Source organism: Microtus oregoni, unplaced genomic scaffold, assembly GCF_018167655.1.
Source record: "Microtus oregoni isolate MIOR12 unplaced genomic scaffold, Mior012 000006F_ref0000085, whole genome shotgun sequence".
Taxonomy (NCBI): Eukaryota; Metazoa; Chordata; class Mammalia; order Rodentia; family Cricetidae; genus Microtus; species Microtus oregoni.
Genome location: NW_024543065.1, coordinates 45,564,245 through 45,583,090, shown reverse-complemented (window position 1 = coordinate 45,583,090; position 18,846 = coordinate 45,564,245). Strand labels below are relative to the sequence as shown.

Sequence of the window (18,846 nt, the reverse complement as noted above, 5' to 3'; positions counted from 1 at the left end):
GAATTGGCCATGGTGGGACTGCAATTAAATATTCAAACCAGTACTAGCTTGTTGTGAAATGGCCAGACTTACAAGAAATGTTACTAACGCAAACAACGTTTAACGAATACAGTGCCTGTGACTATTACACCATGAATTAAGGAGAAAAACTGCTAAAATATTGTGGTGGTATTCAAAAACATTTTCCACCATTTACCAAGGACCAGTCTATCAATCACTGAAGAATGAATGAATGAAGTCTTAATACATATTGTTAGTGTGCACCTATTTATTAATGAAAAGGACAATTACACCAATTTCCACTCAAAAATACACAAAACCAAAAAGTTTTAAAAACATACAAGCTGACAAAAAACACATAACAATACTCAATATCATGAAACACCAAAAAAGCAAGTAAGACTATACTCTATGTTACTATACATCTATTTAAATGGCTCAAATGGCTCAAAGCAAACACATTATCCATACCAAACACTAGCAAGAGTGTGGACAAGTGAGTTCAACAGCTGTCCAGATTAGTGATTCTTAAAACTGTGCATCATGCCCCTTTGGGGATGAACAACCCTTTCACAGGGTTGCTAAGACCACCAGAAAACACATATTTACACTACAATTCATGACGGTAGCAAAATTACAGCTATGAAGTAGCAACAATAATAATTTTATGGATGGGGGGTCCCCACAACATGAGGAACTCTATTAAAGGGTTGCAGCATTAGGAAGGTTGAGAACCAACCAATGGTCTATATCAATCTAGATTAGTTTGACAATTTCATAAAAATGGAAATATTCACATATATTGAATTACTGGCTCAGGAGAAATAAACCATATGCAAAATGAGTAATATGCCTTTATTCATTGTGGTCTTATATGTAACAGCTCAAGAAAGAATTCAACTTAAGCATCCATCAAGAGCTGAATGGATAAAAACAGATCGATGGGTAGTGTAATTATAAAAAACAAACACAGTAGAGCAATAGAAAGGCTACGGTATTAGAGAAACAGCAGTGATGAATCTCAAAATAATTATGTTTTGCCAAAAATACCTAGGAAAAAAGCAACTTTTGTTTTTATTCACAAACTGTACTCTTGTGAGTCAAACAGTGAGCACTTAAAAGTCTGAGAAAAGGGGGAAGATTCTAACAGGTTATGAGGTAAATCACAGGCAAGGCCATCATCACACACGAGTACACGACTTGTCAAATAAACAATAGAGATGACTGCATTTCGCTACTACATTAGTAAACTTTACAAAAAGTGACTCAGAATACAGAACTCGGAACTCATACTTTCTGGAAAGCAGGAGGCTTGGTAGCATCATTTTGAGGCAACTCTGTCCTCATGCATGGGTAAGGGCAGCCATTCCTTAATGCAAGAAATTATGACAAGCAGAGACGGTGGCATACCACGCTGCAAATACAGCAGCTGGACTGTGATTACAATAGCTACATTCCTGGACTACGGGATCTCCATCTCATTTTTCATATCTCTATAGCAACAGATTGGAGGTACATAATCAAGAAAGACCACACTATCCCACAAAACTTTAGACTTTTTTTTTTTTACAATGATCTCGACTATTGTACATAAACAGATTTCTAGGTGCTGTGAAGACAGCAAAAGACAAAGACTGTACTTTTACAAGAGGCACATTCCATCTAGCTGGCTGCAGACTCTTCCATACCCACCGCTTGTATGTCAGTGATGGTTCCCATCTAGACATGGTCATGCAATGAGTGACACCAGCCTGTGGACTGACTGGTATTGGGCACATTCTCTGTAGACCTTTACAAGCTGCCTCTCCTCTGTGTTATGGGCATTAAAAGGACATCTTCTGAGAAAAATAAAGCAAATTCATTCCATTCCCACAAGTTCAGGAGCTTGTGGCAACAGCAGACCTTGCCTCGGAATGACCACAGAAAGTTTCCAAGTCATAAACTACAGTAACGAAGTCCCTCCAGCTCCCGGGCAGTAATAAAAATTTGCTTTACTCCTTTGCTGTCCCTGCAGAGGTATACCAAGTTGAGACATCCACACAAACTGTCCATCCTTTCCTAGAAAACTCAGTCTGTGTTTTCCAGTCTTCCCACTAGTAAACTGGACTCTAGGAATAAAGGTAGCTTTCAGAATAAGGCATCTATCTATCTATGCACAAACCAGAGCAACAGGAAGAAGGCAGTGGCCAACTGGTAATCGGAAGGTTGGAAACATTCACCAACTGTCATGTGACACTGATTAAAAACTACTCTTTTGAAAAGAAGCAGATAAGCAAAATGTAGCCACCTTCAGCAGACAACAGGGTAGATTTCCTGGTAAAAGCTGAGTTGTAGCCATGCTTTAAACAGCTCAAAATCAAACCGGTTCAGGGCAAAGCAGGTCCCGAGCCTACCCATGCCTGAACTCCTGAGTAATCTCAAACCCCTGGGTGTGGGCAGAATTAAGATCAACCCTCAGAAGATTCTCTAGTGTCATAATACTAAAAGAGGGCATTCCCTGTAAGTCTAAGGCTTTTCTCAAGTATGAACTTGGAGGAGCTAAATGATGCTAGGCCTTGGGATGAAGGCTTATCCACATCTGCTACTTTCATGAGGTGTCTGACGCACCGTGACATTTTTGGTGATGAATGAGGCTAGAGCACTGGCTAAAGGAATTGCCGCACGTGTCACATTCGTAAGGCCTTTCTCCAGTGTGAACTACCTGGTGCTGCATGAGCCCAGACTTCTGGCTAAAAGACTTTCCACACTGGCCGCACTCATAGGGCCTTGCCCCTGTGTGAATTCTCCGGTGTTGAATAAGAATGGAGCTTTGACTGAAGGATTTCCCACATTCAGTACACTTGTAAGGCCTTTCTCCAGTGTGAACTCTCTGGTGTTTAATAAGGGTAGCTTTTTGGCTAAAGGATTTCCCGCACTCGTTACATTCATACGGCTTTGCTCCAGTGTGAATTCTCCGGTGTTGGTTAAGAATGGCACTTTGACTAAAGGAATTCCCACACTCACTACACTTGTAAGGCCTTTCTCCAGTGTGAACTCTCTGGTGTTTAACAAGTGTGGCCTTTTGACTAAAGGATTTTCCACACTGGCTACACTCATAAGGTCTTGCTCCAGTATGCGTTTTCTGGTGGTCAACAAGACTGGAGTTCTGTCTAAATAATTTTCCGCATTCACTGCACTCATAAGGCCTTTCTCCAGTGTGTATCCTACGGTGATCATTCAGGTGGGAGGTTTGGCTAAAGAGCTTTCCACAATCACTGCACTCCCAAGGCCTTTCTCCAGTGTGCACTCTCTGATGCTGGTCAAGTGAGTACTTGCCACGGAATGTTTTCCCACATTTGCTACACTCATAAAGCTTTTTCCCATAAGAGGCTTTTGGCTGCTGAACGACTGCTTGCTTTTGACTGGAAGGCTTCCCACAGTCTCCTGACCTGTGACTTTCATGACTGTGAGTTTCTTTCCCACCCTCAGTGCTTTCGCTGGGCTTCTTACTGTTGGGAAGGACCTGGGACTTCAGAAGGCTCAGTATGTCTGGCAGGTCCTTCTCAACATCCCAACTGGGAAAGGACTTGGCTGACATATGAAACAGGCATCGTTTCAAGTACGAGGCCTTGTCAGCGTTCTTCTTCAAGGGATTTTCTGTACTAGTATGTTTTTGGTGCTGATCACATTTTGAAGATACCTCTACACTATGTTTCTGCCCAGGGAGATCTGGCAGGTGCAAAATGTCTTGAAGAATCGGGACACACTTTTCACAGAGGTGAGCTTTCAGTGCAGATGGAGCTGTCTCTGATCTCCAAGCCTGGGATGCTCGTGTAGAAACTCTTTGCTCTTCAGCTTCTGTTCTATGACCACAACCTGAAAGAGAATACTGCTGAAATGCACGTTGACTATGCTCGAAGGAGGAAGCCCCATCATCCATAGACGCTACACAAAGCTTCTCCTGAGGACAAGGGAACTAACTATCGGGGTGGCTTAAGGGAGGAGTTGCATTACCACATCAGGTCACTAAAGACAACAGAATTGGGAAGGCCTGACTAAATGAAGGCCACCAAGATGGCATGAACTACAAGGGAAAGATGTCTAAATCTTCTACCCCTGGCCTTAAGCTACTATAACAGTAGCCAGACTCATCACAGAGTAGCCTCCGAAGCCCTAGGACTTCCTGCTCAGATTGCAGCAGGATATTCATCTGCTTGTGTTAAGTCTAAGTGCTGCAGAAGGCAGGCTGCTTGCAAGACTGGAGAACTCATGCCAATCAGAAATGAAGAGCATGCGCTCAGCTTTATGTGGAGGTCATGGTGGAATCAGCAGAGGGATAGCCAAGTACACAGGAACAGGGCATGAATGGAGGCCACGCGGTGTACCCAGGGGCCAGCGATCATAGAGAAAACAAGAAGTTAGAAAAAACAAAACAACCAAAACCCAAACCCACCATGCCTGGGGAAGAGACTATGAAAATGAGGCTTGGTGGTAGCACTTGCACCTGAACCACGGTGGATACAGGGTATTTTTGAAGACAGCCTGGAAGTGTACCTTCCTCTAGCTGTCACTTACCACATTCAGGCCTCCTATGAAGGAAAACTCCATATTGACTTTTCAAAAGAACATTCCTCCATGTGATCATATGAAACATGGTCCAGAGGAAAGAACAGACTTAACAAGTGGCTAGCAGTGATACAGTATCTCACAAGAGATCACCACAGATCTCAGGAAAGGAAACACTAGCTTTTGAATACTGAAAATGAAGGATCCAGTAAAAACGGTACATGGTCCTAGAACAGCAGCCTGCCAAAGGCAGCCTGAGAAAAGCTAGTTAGTCAAGGGGAAGGACTTGTGATGCCAAGTCCTTAGGCACAGCCAGAGGCAAGACAAGCAAGATGACACCCATTAATTAGGATGGCCACAGAATGCCACTCCCATAACTCAGTAAGAAGCAGGTGCTAGGGTTACATAGGGAGTGATCTACTGCGGATATTAGGCATAGCTCAATGCTACCATGCACAGTTTATATACCCAGAATATGCAGTAATTAGCAGCTGTCCAGGTCTGGCTGTGGGAAGGATGAATCTGTCTCTAGGGCAACAGGGCAGAGGGTCTCAGGATACTAGGGGAATGTAAAAGCCTTACCCAAGGAGTTTATAAGTGCAAAGTTCTGCAACGTAACACTGAGATACAGGAGCCTCTGAGTCTTGTCAAGGAGTCTCCACTCTTCATGTGAGAAGCAAATGGCCACATCCTCAAAGCTCACACAGCCCTGCTAGAACAGGGACAGGTTATTCCACAGTCAGTTTTACCCCATGTGCCAAGAATACCCAGTAATTTACCCATTCTCTGTCCTCCTCCTCCCCACATTCCTACCTCAAAGCATCAGCAGATCCCAATGCCATTGGTAGCCGTTACAGCCCAATAGTTCCAGCAAAAGACACACAATGATACCATCTAAACTAGCATGTAGGGATATATTTGTTCTCGTCAAACAGTTTCTCAGGGGTCCTCCTGATGGTCCCTCTTAGATACAATCAGATGTAAATTCACCCTTCGCCCTGATACCCTGACAATTGTCCGGACTGCCATAAGCAATCCAGGATCCTGCTCCAAAGGCCCATCTTTTCTTTGCTTCAATTATCGATACCCGGGACCACTTGTAGTCTCGCATACCACTGTCTTCTGCTGATCTTCACATCCCCTAGACAATCACAGCCTTACTTTTGTTCTTAATCAGTTCTAGTAAGTGGTTCAAAACGTCAATGACTCTCTATTCCATATTCACTAAGTCACAGATGCAGATTTGTGTCCCTAAAATTACCTGTCTTCCTGAATGAAATTCCATAGACATAGAGGACCACAACAAAATCGCATTAAGCTTATTGGATGATCAACAGGCACTACTCGTGGTGCCTGGGTTTGGGTGCTCTATCAACACTATCCACTGTGTGACTTACTAAAACAACACAAATGTATTTCTCACTGATCTGAAGGCTTGACGTTTGATATCAAGGAGCAGTTCTTGGCAGTTTCTGGTGAAGCCTCTGTTCCACGGTTACAGACCACTGATTTCCACTGGGATTTTCACATGGTGGGAAAGAACATTAGCTAGTTTCCTGGCATGTTTTTATAAAGACACTCACTAATCCTACATAAAAGGCATCTATCCTCATGATTTAATTACCTCTCGAAGGTCACACACACAGATTAGAATTCAACAACTAAATTTTGAGGAGATAAAACCCTCCAGTCCTGGCTTCAGGCCACCTTCTACTTAGTGTTGCTGACACTGTGACTACCTTACTGCTTTATGCCTTAGAGACTGACCATACTCTTTATTGTGTCCATTTATCTCCACTTCTCTCACGATTGTGTTTCTAATGTCTATCACTTCTACCTAGGTATCTGAGACTCATTCACAGCCCTACCTTTCCTGAGCTATCATTACCAACTATGAGAAACAGAACCACTCCTAATTACAATAAACAACCACCTTTGCAGCTAAATACTGACCAGTGCTTTTTTGGATGTATCCATCTTAAGCTACTTCCCAAATTCCAGATCTATAATGTCATCCATCCACATGATATCTTCCATTACTGATCTTTGAAATAACTTAGAAGAGCGAAAAGCAATTAATTAAAATATCCTCAATGAAAATGAACCTGAATCCCAGCTTTATATACCATCTGACCAAGTTTTCATCCTTCCAGATCTAAAGTCCTAGATCAGCAGTTCTCAACTTGTGGATTGCGACCCCTTTGGGGACTGAACAGTCCTTTCACGGGGGTCCCCTAAGACCATCGGAAAACATACAACTTCAAATTACGACTCATAGCAGTAGCAAAATTACACTTACAAAGTAGCATTGAAAGTAATTTTATGGTTGGGTGTCACCACAACATGAGGGACTGTATCAAAGGACCACAGCATTAGGAAGGTTGAGAACCACTGTTCTAGAGCCTGAACCAATATTTGACTATTACCTTCCCTTCTTTAAAATCTGAGACCCTACGCAGCACTAATTTCAAAACTAATCTAGACTCCTACCACTTCCTCTACCTTCATTCTGGTCTAGTTATTATTAACACTCACCTGGACTACTAAAGCAGCATCCTCCATGGGCATCTTATTGTCTCCCTCACAACAACTGGGTTCTCCATGCTACCGAAACATGGAGGCTGATGTGACTAACATCAGATCACCTCCCTTCCCGCCCCATCCCTGTTTCTAAATGTCCCCTTGCTCTCATCACGCTAAAGCAGATACTGAAATTCATTCTACGTCTGAATCCTACCCTGTTGCTTTCATTCAGTTCCCATAGAAGAAAACACTTGGGGTGGGGGAATCTATGAATGATCTCCAAGCATTTACACATTCCAATGTCTGGCTCAATCTCATTCTATTGTTTGTTACCACTGGGAACTACTCCAAAGAACCCCCAACACTGAATCAGGACCCTGTGCTTGGGTTTGTTAAGGGTCCTTTGACCCAAGAAATGGTCATGAGAAATGACAGTCTGAAACATACTCTCCTCACCTGCATAAGGGCCATATCCAATTCTGCAGTAATGGTTACCTGTGAGAAGAGAGATATCATGAACAATGGTAAGGATCCAAACCCTTGGGTCTTCCCATACACTCTCCCAACAAGGAACAAAATGACCAGGGGGATGTCTTCGATACATCTGTTACCTGTGGGGCCCTAATAACCCAACCCACACAGTGAGCAGCTTTTTGGAAAACCGAAAACCCACACTCAAGTCTGTGTGATTTTGTCTTTTCTCTGTACACGAATTCTTATGTCGTAGGGATAAGGATAAACCTCTTCATCTTACTATTACAGCTTAAATATTCCAGGCTTCAACATCGGTCCAAGAAATTCCACACCCTGGGGCCCTGGCTGTCACACACTCTGCCACATCTCATCACAGTGGCTTGGCACATAAGAACCCCGAATCACGAACAAGGATTTAGGGCGAAGCGACTTAAGTGGACTCCTACACTCAGACTTTACAAGATAAGAGGTGAGAGCAAGGGAGCCTCAGATGTCGCAGCACTTACCTAAGCCTGGTGCCTGTGCGCAGCCATCCAACTGGGCGAACACAGACCGCAGGGAGATGGGGACGGGGACCTGGGCAAATCTGTCGCCGCCAGCGCCCGATGTGCGATGAATACTACCTCTAGAACCGCTCCTTCAGACTCTTCGTCCCCTATCTCTGGACAAAGGGGTCCTGCACACGGTCAGCTATAACGGACCCAAAAACCGCTAAAATGAGCGCCACAGAGAGCAGCCGGAAGTCCCGCCCCAACCTACCAGTAAGAACGCGAAAATGGTACCGTTCCAAATGCTCATTGGTTCAGGTTTCCTCTCCCTGTGACTAGCGCATTCTGGGTAACGTAGTTTCTTCAGTTGTGCGTGTGAAAGCTGTGGACCCCCCATCACCTGGAACAAAGGCTAAGCGGGATGCTGGGAAATGTCGGCATGGACGGAAGCAAACAAGACTTTTCCAGCTATTTGTTTTCTGTTCTGTTTTCCTACTTCGTAGTCTTGGGGCACCCCAGTATTTTCCAACGAGGGTGCCAAGAGAATACCCCAAAGGGCTGTAAGTAAGCGACACTGGAGGGCAAAGGGCTGTGTTTGGCTGGAATAGCAGGGCCTGAGGGAGCAGAAACTTCTTCACTTTGTGTCCAGATGCTGGACAGACATCCTGATGGAAGCCAATGCCTAGCCTCCAGAACCCGCTGTGGGCCCTCAGCCTCCCAATCCACTGCTGGAGAATATCTTGGGGGAGTCTCATCTATATCTTGAGGTGTGTTACACTAGAGCCCTCCCTTGGTATTCTAACTGCCGCCCCCCTCCATTTTTCATGATGCTTAAGTTGCCCTCACTTTCTGTCCCCTCAGCGGATGCATTACAGATCACACATGGCTTCTTAAACTTCAAATATACATCCAGAAGCTAGGGAGTTAGCTGAATGTCATGGATCTCATGAGGCGCATAGATGCATCTCTAGAAAAGCAGGATGAATGTGAGGCCCCCAAGTTCAGCACAACTCCCTCTCTTCTGAGAGCAAAGACCTTTGCAAACAGATCCCGCCTGGCATCTGCAGAAGTGGTCAGCTGTAGCACCATCTTAGTCATAAACTAAGGTGAGATGTAGCCACAGTCCACAACTGCCGAAAGACAAAGCTGAACAGAGTTTAAGCAATTCTGAAACTTTTAGTCTGGGAAAAAGTTGTTTTTCTGCATTTGTGTATTCAGCATCGGTCCATCTCTGGACGAAACAAATAGCTAAAGTTGTCTCCTCAAGATGATGATGTACAACATGTGATTCCAGTAACCGGTAGGCAAGAGAATCATTAGTTTTGGGCCAGCCTGGCTACATAGCAAAACCCTAAGTCAAACAAAGCAACAAAAGTAACAACAAATACCAACAGGAAAAGGCAACTCAACAGGTTGAGTGTGGAAGGAACTATGGCCAGCTTGAGCATGGTGAGCATGAAGAACATGGCTCTAGCAGGCCTTGCTCCTCTCTCCCATTCCCTCTACCTTGCTAAAAGCCATTAGATTGCATTCTTAAAGCTTGCCTGCAGGGTCTATTCTTGTATTTGGTCACTTCCTCCTTTTGAGGTTGACTACCAAGGTCCAGGTATCAAAGTACATAAGTCACAAATATCCCAGTCCCCTTTCCTTCTCCCTCTTCCTTCTGTCTCACATTTCTTTCTTATTCCCTGCCTTCTGTCCTTCTGGGGTGAATACATTTTCTTTGTGCTGAGAACTTGGCCTTGAAGGTCCTGTGTTGATCTTTCTTTTCAAGTGTCCTTTCCGAGTGACTCAGTTGGTCTAAACTTCTCCCAGGCAGCTGGGATGGATTCTGCTTCTTCTTGGCAGCCAGTTTGGGCTCAATCTTCTTTGCAGCCTGGCTTGTTTACACTTAGGAAGAAGGCACCTAGGGAATCTGCTCAGTGTCAAGGATTTCCTGAAGCTGTTTTGACTTGTCTCAGCTTCCTCCCAGCATATGGATGGAATGTTTTAATCTGACAGTTAACAGTCACCCAGCAAAGCTATATATGTATCCCTAAACAGTACAAGGAGGTTGTAGAAATAAATGAAGGCTTGGTCACTAGACTTGAGAGGAATGTTTGCAATCGTCAGAGTTCACTTGTTTTGCTGTAAAGCTTTTCCATTTCCTGTTTATCACACCCAGTATTATATTTCCAATTAGGGATCACATCTGGGTCTTACCAAGCCTGAATAAAACCATCATATGTGAATTTCTAGACAGGTCATGTGACTCCTTATACAGCAGGCGAAAACCCCTCTTTACAGTGTCACAGATGAACAAATTCATGCTATCACTAGAAGGGCAGAAACAACAAACCCTTTTCAGTGATCCAGGTTTCACCAAAATGAAAGCACGGAGGCCACAAATTTAGACCACAAAAACCTACATGCCCAGATCTTAGACAGAGAACTAGATGAAGAAAGAAATGAGAAATACTTTTGAATCTGCTGTACCTACAAGACAAAATGAGATCCCCACAAAAGCAGTTGATCCATGCAGAGTTCAAGTTTGTCTCCTCCCACCGAGAATTTTCAAAAGAATCCCAAAGACTACAGGCAGACCCAACAGTAAACATGTTTATTAATGCAGAGACTAGAGAATGGTAGTCCAAGTTGGTAAATGGAGGGCTGGCCAAATTAACCACAGTATCAGTATGAGACAACAATTTCTATGCAGGAAAGACAATGCTGGAAAACCCCAACAGATTGAAGACTAGTTCCCCCTGGTAAAAAAAAAAAAAATCATGACAGATGTATGTTTCAACCAGTGAGAGAAAACCAAAGCAAAACAAAAATGATTCTCCCCTTAAGGCTTTGCTCACGATTTCCTCCAGGGAACCAGCAGATGTTCATCTCTCCTTTGCATGTTGAGGAGACCAGTGCACAGTGAGCAAGCTGATAAAGGAAAATGGTTTCTACCAGAGAAAATGGCTTGACTACAGCTCAGACAAGGGCCCGAATCACATTAGCATGTACGGAGCAGTTCCTGTAAACCCCACCCATGCCTGAACCTACAAGGAATAAAAACACCCTGAATATTTGAAAATATAAGTTTCAACTTCAGGCAAGTAGTTCCATATTATAAAGTTAATACTGAAAAAAACATACAAGAAACAAAAACGAGAACATTTGCTGCAGGTCTGTATCTTCTTGAGCACAGTATAAACTTCCAAGAACTAAAGGATATTACACTTTGGGCTGAAACTACTTCTGCATGTTATTTTCATGAAGCCTCTCCATGGTGTGAGACTTTTCGGTGGAGTAAGAAACTAGACTGCTGAGGAAAAGATTTCCCACATTTCCCACATTCGTATGGCCTTTCTCCTGTGTGAATTACGTGGTGTTGAAAGAGGTGACATTTTTGGACAAAAGACTTACCACACTGGCCACACTTAAAAGGCTTTAATCCAGTATGAAGTTTCTGGTGTTGCATAAGACCATTGCTTTCTTGAAAAAATTTCCCACATTCTTTGCACTCGAACGGTTTCTCCCCAGTGTGAGATCTCTGGTGTCGAACAAGCCTAGATTTATAAATGAATGCTTTCCCACAATCGCCACACACATGACGCTTTTCTGCACTATGAGTTTTATGGTGCTTGTTGGGCGTGTCTCTTTGGCTAAAGGATTTCCCATTCTCATCACACCCAGAAAGCCTTGCTGCAGTGTGAATCTTCCGGTGTTCAAGCAGATTATGGCTGTGTGTGAAAAATTTCCCACATTCATCACATGCACAACGCTTTTCGGTTGCATGAGTTCTCCGGTGCCGAACAAGAGTTGACTTGCACCCGAAGGATTTCCCACATTCATCACACTCATAAGGTCTTTCTCCAGTGTGGATTCTGCGGTGTTCAGTAAGGTTGGAAATTTGCCTGAAGGATTTTCCACACTCTTCACACACATAGGGTTTTTCTCCCGTGTGGACTCTGTAGTGTTTTATGAGGGTATCTCTTTGGGTAAATGATTTTCCACACTCACCACATTCATAGGGCTTTTCACCTGTGTGGATTCTGAGGTGGTTATTTAAGTGGGAGGTCTGTCGAAAAGATTTTCCACATTCATTGCACTTGTAAGACTTTTCTCTACCATGGGCTCCTGAGGGATGAGTGAAAGAGTTTTTGCGGCGGTGGACCTTCCCACATTTAGTAGACTCAGAAAGTCTTTTTCCAGCACTGGCTCTTGGGTGGTGATCCTGAGTGTGTTCACGGCTGGTGGCTTCTCTGTGTTCACGCCTCGTGGAACACCCTATTCTAGTTTGAAAGCCCTCTCTACATTCAGTGACTAGGTTCGCTTGCTCACAAATGGGAACAGTCTGTGGAGGGATAATGTCCAGTGCATCCGGAAAGTACTTTTCAACTTCTGCAGAGGGAATGGGCTTTTGTGACACATGAATTCTGTAGTTCTTCACCAGTGAGGCAATATGTGAGTATCTTTTCAAGGTATTTTCTGAGTTGGGATGATTCTGGTCCTGGGGAAGGTTTAAACACATACTGATCAAATGTGATTTCTGCCTAAGTTGATTGACCAGGTTCAAAATGCCTTTCAAGACTGGCAAATATATGTCATGTGGGTGAGACTCCTGGTTAGCTGGACTTGCTTTCAGGGTCCTGACCAGTGAGAATCCTTTAACAGAAACTCGATCAAGAGGTAGCTTTCCATTCTCCATACCTTGCCAGCAATCTGAAAACAGAAATTACTATGAAATAATTTTATTGTGGAAAACATGTATTATTCATGTTTTAAAATATTTTTTTGGAAAATTATCTGTATATTTTATTACTCTTTATTTTATTTTCCTCATATGTTCTCATGTATCCCAAGTTCACCTCAAACACATCATGTAGTTATGGACTACCTTGAATTTTTGATCCTCCAGTCCCAACAGGTGTGCACCGCCTTGCCCTTGTATATGATATTATTGATGAAACACACAGCTTCATACATGCTAAGCAAGTATGCTTATAAAGCTAAGCTTGTAGCTTTTAAAACTAAACTACACCTATAACCCAATAGGTAAAGTGACTTTATTTTTCTAATTCTTAATTTTTAGATTTTTCAGAGTACCAGGAATCACCGCAGGGCACGATATCTTAACCTGTGAGTTGCGACTCCTTTGGGGATGGCATATCAGATATTGACATTATGATTCATAACAGCAGCAAAATCACAATTTTGAAGTAGCAATGAAATAATATTATGGTTGGGGTGGTCACTACAACATGAGGAACTGTATTAAAGGGTCACAGTATTAGGAATGTAGAGGGCCACTGCACTGGGGCTTTTTCTCATCAACTGAGGAATACATCTACAGCTTGATTTTTTGATATCTTTAAAACTGTGGATAGAAGCAAGGCATGAGGGCATGGCGTACTGATATGAGGAAGAGAGAGTTCGATGTGAGTGAGGTGAGGAAGGGGCTGCCAGGGACTGTTAGGTACCACAAATATGGAAACCTTGTGAGACAAAGGACACAAGACTTAATTCTATCACAAACAGGAGAGGCAACGTATTCCTTAGTCAACAGCATTCAGTAAGACCTTATTGTTTGGGGACATTGGAATTATGTACTAAAGATTGAGGAGATGTCAGACGTGTTTAAGGAATATTGAACCATCTATGGACACTTTACAGGGCATGTGTATCAGTACTGGAAAATGTCACAGAGGAGGCAGTACAGAGCAACAGGTAACAAGTCTCCTCCTCTCACTGGGAAACTCATCAGGGGCAACTGTCCTCTGGGACCGAACTACACTGTAAAGCATCCAGGGCTATCTCCACGTCCCTTGTCCCTTGCATGGAACCCACATGAAGCAAGTTCTAAGAGAAACACAAGGCAAAGCAGATGAGCCTCCAACACTGGCCCAAGAGACTCAGCATATTACATGCCCAGGATGGAACATTCTTGAAGGAGGATTTTGGCAGCACCTCATAGTCCTGTATAAATAAATATTGATCAGGACACCGCTTTTCATTTCTGACTCTGGCAGTCAAGATGAGCTATCGTTTAAAAAGAGGCACAGAAATTGAGAAACAAAGCCCCACATATTTAGGTTACAATAACCATAAAAGGAAGTAGGTAAACATGAGACTTATTTTACTGATACAGGGTACCTGATGCCCAGACTCTTAAGGCAATGTTTGGAACAGTGCACATGGCTAGTCCCTCCAAATATGAGAAGATAATAGAGAAGTTAACAGAACTAAAAATCTTGATCTGGAAATGGCAAAGCTATCTGTACTGGAAAAAAAAATGATACTGGCGAATTCATGCATGGGCTGGATATGGGGCCTTACCCAATGAAGTTACAAGTGCAAAGTTCTCTAGCATCACACGAAGGTACAGCTGCCTCTGAGCCTCATCAAGGAGCCTCCACTCTTCCTTGGAGAAGAAGATGGCCACATCCTCAAAAGTCACAAAGTCCTGCCACAATGAGAACAGACGTTTCCATTATCAGCTCTCTTAGAATCCCAAGTTATCGTTCCCTCCCTACAAGTAATTCTGGCCCTTTTGTAATCCCAACCATAGAGGAAATAATTGGTGATAACACGGCCCATGCGCATGATGGTTCCATCCATCACTGTGTCCTCTGAAAGCACCAACTGTGGGAAAGACAACATGGGATGACATTTCAAATCTGGTCATAGTTTATATAGCCCACAGTCAGTTTCCAAGGCCTTTCAAAGTTGTGCCTTTCTGACAAAAGAAGTTTGGAGCTTATCAACCGTTCTCTAGTTTTCAAGGCTACAGCCATGGATCCATACCCCCCACCTCCAATGTATCATTTCACTCTTTACCATACTTCTCAGAAGCCCTCCTTCCCACTTCTACCTCCACCTCGATCTATTTCCAGGGGCTTTTTTCTGTTGCTCTTCATCACTCAGAACAGACCCTTCAAACGCCTCTCCGCCGCCAGCTTACTCATGGAAGGGTTCCTTCTGTCTCTCTGGGACACAGTTAAACAGCTCTACTGTGCCATGGAATCACGGCCTCTCCCTCTCAAAGCTGCAAGATAAACTTATTATCCAACTGAGGACTTGGCACCTAGGTACTTAAATGGTGTGGAATTTCCTGCCAGCTCTTCAGAATTTGTAACTCAGAGATGACCTTATTCCAGAGGATTTCTCTGCAGGCTTGTCCCCATACTGCTATGCAGGGTGGCTGGAACTTCTACTCCATTACCTTGGACCATCTCTTCATAATGTCCTTCCCTAAGTCTTAAAAGGAAGCTCCTCTTTCTCTTGAAATCCCAACTAAAGCTGTCCTTATTGTGATCTACTGTCCCTCCTCATCTTCTTCCACCTCACAGCCCTATTATACACACACGGTCACAAGGTCCTCTCCCCAGGAATTCTGAGGAAGGGTGACTGATTTCAGCTTCATCTCCACAGACATGTAATTCCTAACTTGCACTGTGTTACAGCACAAAGGGTCCGTGGCAGCTTGATACAGGATCCCTGATGGTCCACACTGTCAGAGGCAGCCCTAGTTCGGTTCTCAAGTTCTCTGAGTTAGTCTATTTTCATTAACATAACAACACGTATAAGGCAAGCTCCTTTATAAAGGAAAGAAGTATGTTTTGCTTTGTAACTGAGGTGCAAGGTGTGAGGTCTTTTTGGTGATAGCCTTCATGCTGCAGGCAGGGTCCTGAGGCAGGAGAGTAGCATATGATGAGATAAGAAGTAAGGAGGCCATGTGTGTGTGACCTCTTTTATAAAGACATCTGAATTCAGCCACGGTGAGGAGGACAACCTTAATGAGTTAATTTTATTCTAATCACTCCTCAAAGATTCTAAACACTTCAGCCAGATAAGTTTCTAGCCTATTAATACCTGACACTTAGGATTATATTCCATTACATGAAGTCATGGGGTTGGGAACGCAACCATACAGGAATCACAGTAGATTGCTTGACTTCCACATTTCAACTTTAGCCAGCCAGGAAAACCTGCAGATCTCAAACACACATCATCTTCAACTATATGGAACCCGATGTACCCTCTCTATAGTCACTGCCTTTCTCTTTTCCTGACCCCATTCAGTGGCCTGTCACAATGTCCTTCTACATGAGACCCTGTGACTCTTTCCGATTAATGCCTATGCCCCTAAAAGTATGACCCACCTGAACCTCCTCAAACACACTAAGGGTGACTACAGAATTCCACTAGATCCCTAACGCTGCAGCCCTGGAATATAGTTCTTCATGTTGTGGTGACTCCCCAACCATAAAGTGATTTTCGTTTTTCATTACTAATTCATAACTGTACTTTTGCTTCTGTTATAAATCGTAACCACATCTGTTTTCCTATGCTCTTATGTGCCCTCTGAGCAAAGGGCATCCCACCCTCCTCATGGGTTGCCAGCCACAGGTTGAGAAGCACTGCTCTCTCTGTCACTCCTCAAGACCACTGACAGATGTGGGGAGAGTGAATCAGCCATGGCAGGTTCCCAGGCCAGATGAGGAAGTGACGATCCTCTCCCCCTGCCTTCTACAGATAGCAGGAATGTCAACAGTCCCCTAGCATCACCACTGTCATGGTGTTGCTCTGTCACTGTACTGTTTTGCTCATTCACTGGCATCGTTAAGGGACTAAGAGATTTTGTAGATCAATTTCTGTTCCATAATGGCCAACAACCATAATACACCCATAAGAAATTATCTAAGAGGTAACACTTCCACACCTCATTTGCTCTGGTTTCCAGCACACAATAACCACTCCATATACCTCATACCCGCCCCCCCCTCCCCGACTATCTGCCCAGGTCTTCAGCAAACCAAGTTTGGTCACGGATTCCAGAACACACAATCCCTAGGGCAAAGAATGGGACCAGCCCCAGTGACGCCCTAGAACGGTCACGCGAACTTCTGAGAAAAGGTAGGTGGTGAGAAGCCATTACCCATGCTTGGGGCTCCAAGTGCACACGCCTCCTCATTTCTCTGCCTTCTCTGCTCAGCCCTTGAGCCAGGTGACCTGGGAAGAACTCGATGATGGACGTCTCTCGGCCCTCAAATCCCCAATGTTCGTTCTTACATGACAATTTGCACACAGTTCACCTTTTCCTGGGCTTCACCTGACCCTTTTCCAAACGGTTCTACCTCCAGATAGAAAGCATAGAAAACTTCAAATAAGCCGAAATCGGACTGTGTGCTGAGTTCAACACCGGCCACCAGCTTCTGGCTGTGATCTCACCCAGCTCAGCACGCTCCCACAGCCTGATTCTGGATTCGGAAATGGGAGCCCATCTGTAGGTATGGCACTGTTTTGAACACAGAGATTTCTACTCTGCCGATGGCCCTGCGCTAAGCTTTAGGGTGAAGGGAAGCACAAGCGACACAGCACTCACATGAGCTGGGTCGCTGCGGGTGGCCACCGCCATCGGATTCTGCTGGTGCAGCGGGAACAGCGAAACCAACGCAGCACCTCAGTCCAGCCCGAAGGGAGCAGGGACAACGCTCCGCTGGAACCCAAACCCGCACAGCTAGCCCGAGCAGTGTGGGAACATGAGGATGAACACAGCCTTATGAACTATCGTTCTCGGAGTAGTGCAGCAAGTTCCCTGGTGAAGGGATGGATGCAGAGACGTTGGCCTAGGAGCCTTTTAATGGCATTGGCGAATTGCATTCTGGGCAACGTAGTTTCCAGAGGATCCAGGCTTGTGCTATTGATAACCAAGAGAACTCTAGCCAAAGTAACTCTCCAACCTCATAAGTGTAAGAAACAGGAAGTGTCTTTCCTCCTTTCTTCCTCCTTCCCTCTTTCTTTCCCTACCTCTCTCTTCCTCCCTCCCTCCTTCTTCCCTCTGTCCATCCCTCTCTTTTTTCCTCCCTGCCTTTCTTCCTTTCTTCCTCTACTCATTTCTCCCCCCTTATATCCATTCTTTCCTTCCTTACTTTCTCATTTAAATTAAATTTCTTATGTAAAATTTTATATATTTATGGAGTTCAGTGTGATATTTTAGCACACGTAGACATTTGTATGAGTCAGAATTTCTATTGTTGCGATAAAACACCATGACCAAAATAAATAAATAAAATAATAGAAATCAACCTTGGGAGGAAAACATTTATTGAATTTTACACTTTCATGTAAATCCAACACTGAAAGAAGTGATAGCAGGAACTCAAGTCTGACAGGAACCTGGAGGCAGGAAATGGAGCAGGTGCCATCGAGGAGTGCTGCTTACTGCCTTGATCCCTATGACTTGCTCAACTTGCTTTCTTACTGCTTCCAGGACCACATATACAGGAATGACACTGCCCACAGGTAGCTGGGTCCTCCATCACCAATAGTTAGTCAAGAAAATGTGCCATAGCCTGTCTCCAGGCCAGTCTTATGCTTTGGAACAAACTTCGTACATTGTTTGTATGGCTCTCATTCTTAATAAAAATGTTGATTGGCTGATGGCTAGGCATGGTTTTCAGAGCAAAGAATGCTGGGAATAAGAAGAGTGGAGTCAGAGGAGTCACCAGCCAGACAGGAAGAATGCAGGATATGCAGAAGAGGTTAAAGCCATGAGCCTTGGTCAGAACATAGATTGATAGAAATGAATTAATTTAGGTTGTAAGAGCTACTTAGTAATAAGCCTGAGCTATCAGCAGAGCATTTCCAGTTAATAAGTCTCTGAGTGCCTATTTCAGAAGCGACTGGTGGAAAAGAGATGATCAAGGTCCCAATGAAAAACTCTGTCTACACTGATATTTTTTAAATGAGGTTATGTCTTCCCAAATGATTCTAGATTCTGTCAAACTGACATGAAACTAGCCAGTACAACACCAATTTAAAGAAATCAGAGAAATTA

At 43.9% G+C, this 18,846-nt stretch overlaps 2 protein-coding genes across 3 annotated transcripts; both read right to left on the bottom strand.

Moving 5' to 3' along the window:
* Window positions 1-255: 255 nt before the first annotated feature.
* LOC121449736 (zinc finger protein interacting with ribonucleoprotein K-like) lies at window positions 256-8,228 on the bottom strand. Its single transcript, XM_041654397.1, has 4 exons — window positions 8,049-8,228; window positions 7,525-7,563; window positions 5,128-5,257; window positions 256-3,855 (listed from the first exon to the last, which is right to left on the bottom strand). Exons 2-4 carry the CDS (start codon window positions 7,537-7,539, stop codon window positions 2,588-2,590), a joined length of 1,413 nt encoding a protein of 470 aa, XP_041510331.1. The 5' UTR covers window positions 7,540-7,563; window positions 8,049-8,228; the 3' UTR covers window positions 256-2,587.
* A 2,444-nt stretch (window positions 8,229-10,672) lies between these two features.
* Window positions 10,673-17,594, bottom strand: LOC121449735 (zinc finger protein 416-like). 2 transcript variants are annotated; one of them, XM_041654395.1, is made up of 3 exons: window positions 17,392-17,594; window positions 14,343-14,469; window positions 10,673-12,728 (listed from the first exon to the last, which is right to left on the bottom strand). In XM_041654395.1, the coding sequence occupies exons 1-3, from the start codon at window positions 17,422-17,424 to the stop codon at window positions 11,275-11,277; spliced, it is 1,614 nt and encodes a 537-aa protein (XP_041510329.1). In that variant the 5' UTR covers window positions 17,425-17,594; the 3' UTR covers window positions 10,673-11,274. The 2 variants fall into 2 exon arrangements, with proteins under 2 accessions (XP_041510329.1, XP_041510328.1); XM_041654394.1 differs by lacking the exon at window positions 17,392-17,594 and adding an exon at window positions 16,945-17,047.
* Between the last annotated feature and the right edge of the window lie 1,252 nt (window positions 17,595-18,846).

Bases quoted from the DNA above. Each gene is read 5' to 3' on its own strand.
- LOC121449736 (XM_041654397.1), bottom strand. The intron at 3,856-5,127 runs GTAAGGCTTTTA...ATTCTCTTTCAG, and splicing joins TGCACTTATAAACTCCTTGG to GTTGTGGTCATAGAACAGAA.
- LOC121449735 (XM_041654394.1), bottom strand. From the start codon at position 16,980: ATGAGGAGGCGTGTGCACTTGGAGCCCCAAGCATGG. The intron at 14,470-16,944 runs GTAATGGCTTCT...TCATTGTGGCAG, and splicing joins ACTTGGAGCCCCAAGCATGG to GACTTTGTGACTTTTGAGGA. The intron at 12,729-14,342 runs GTAAGGCCCCAT...TTCTGTTTTCAG, and splicing joins TGCACTTGTAACTTCATTGG to ATTGCTGGCAAGGTATGGAG.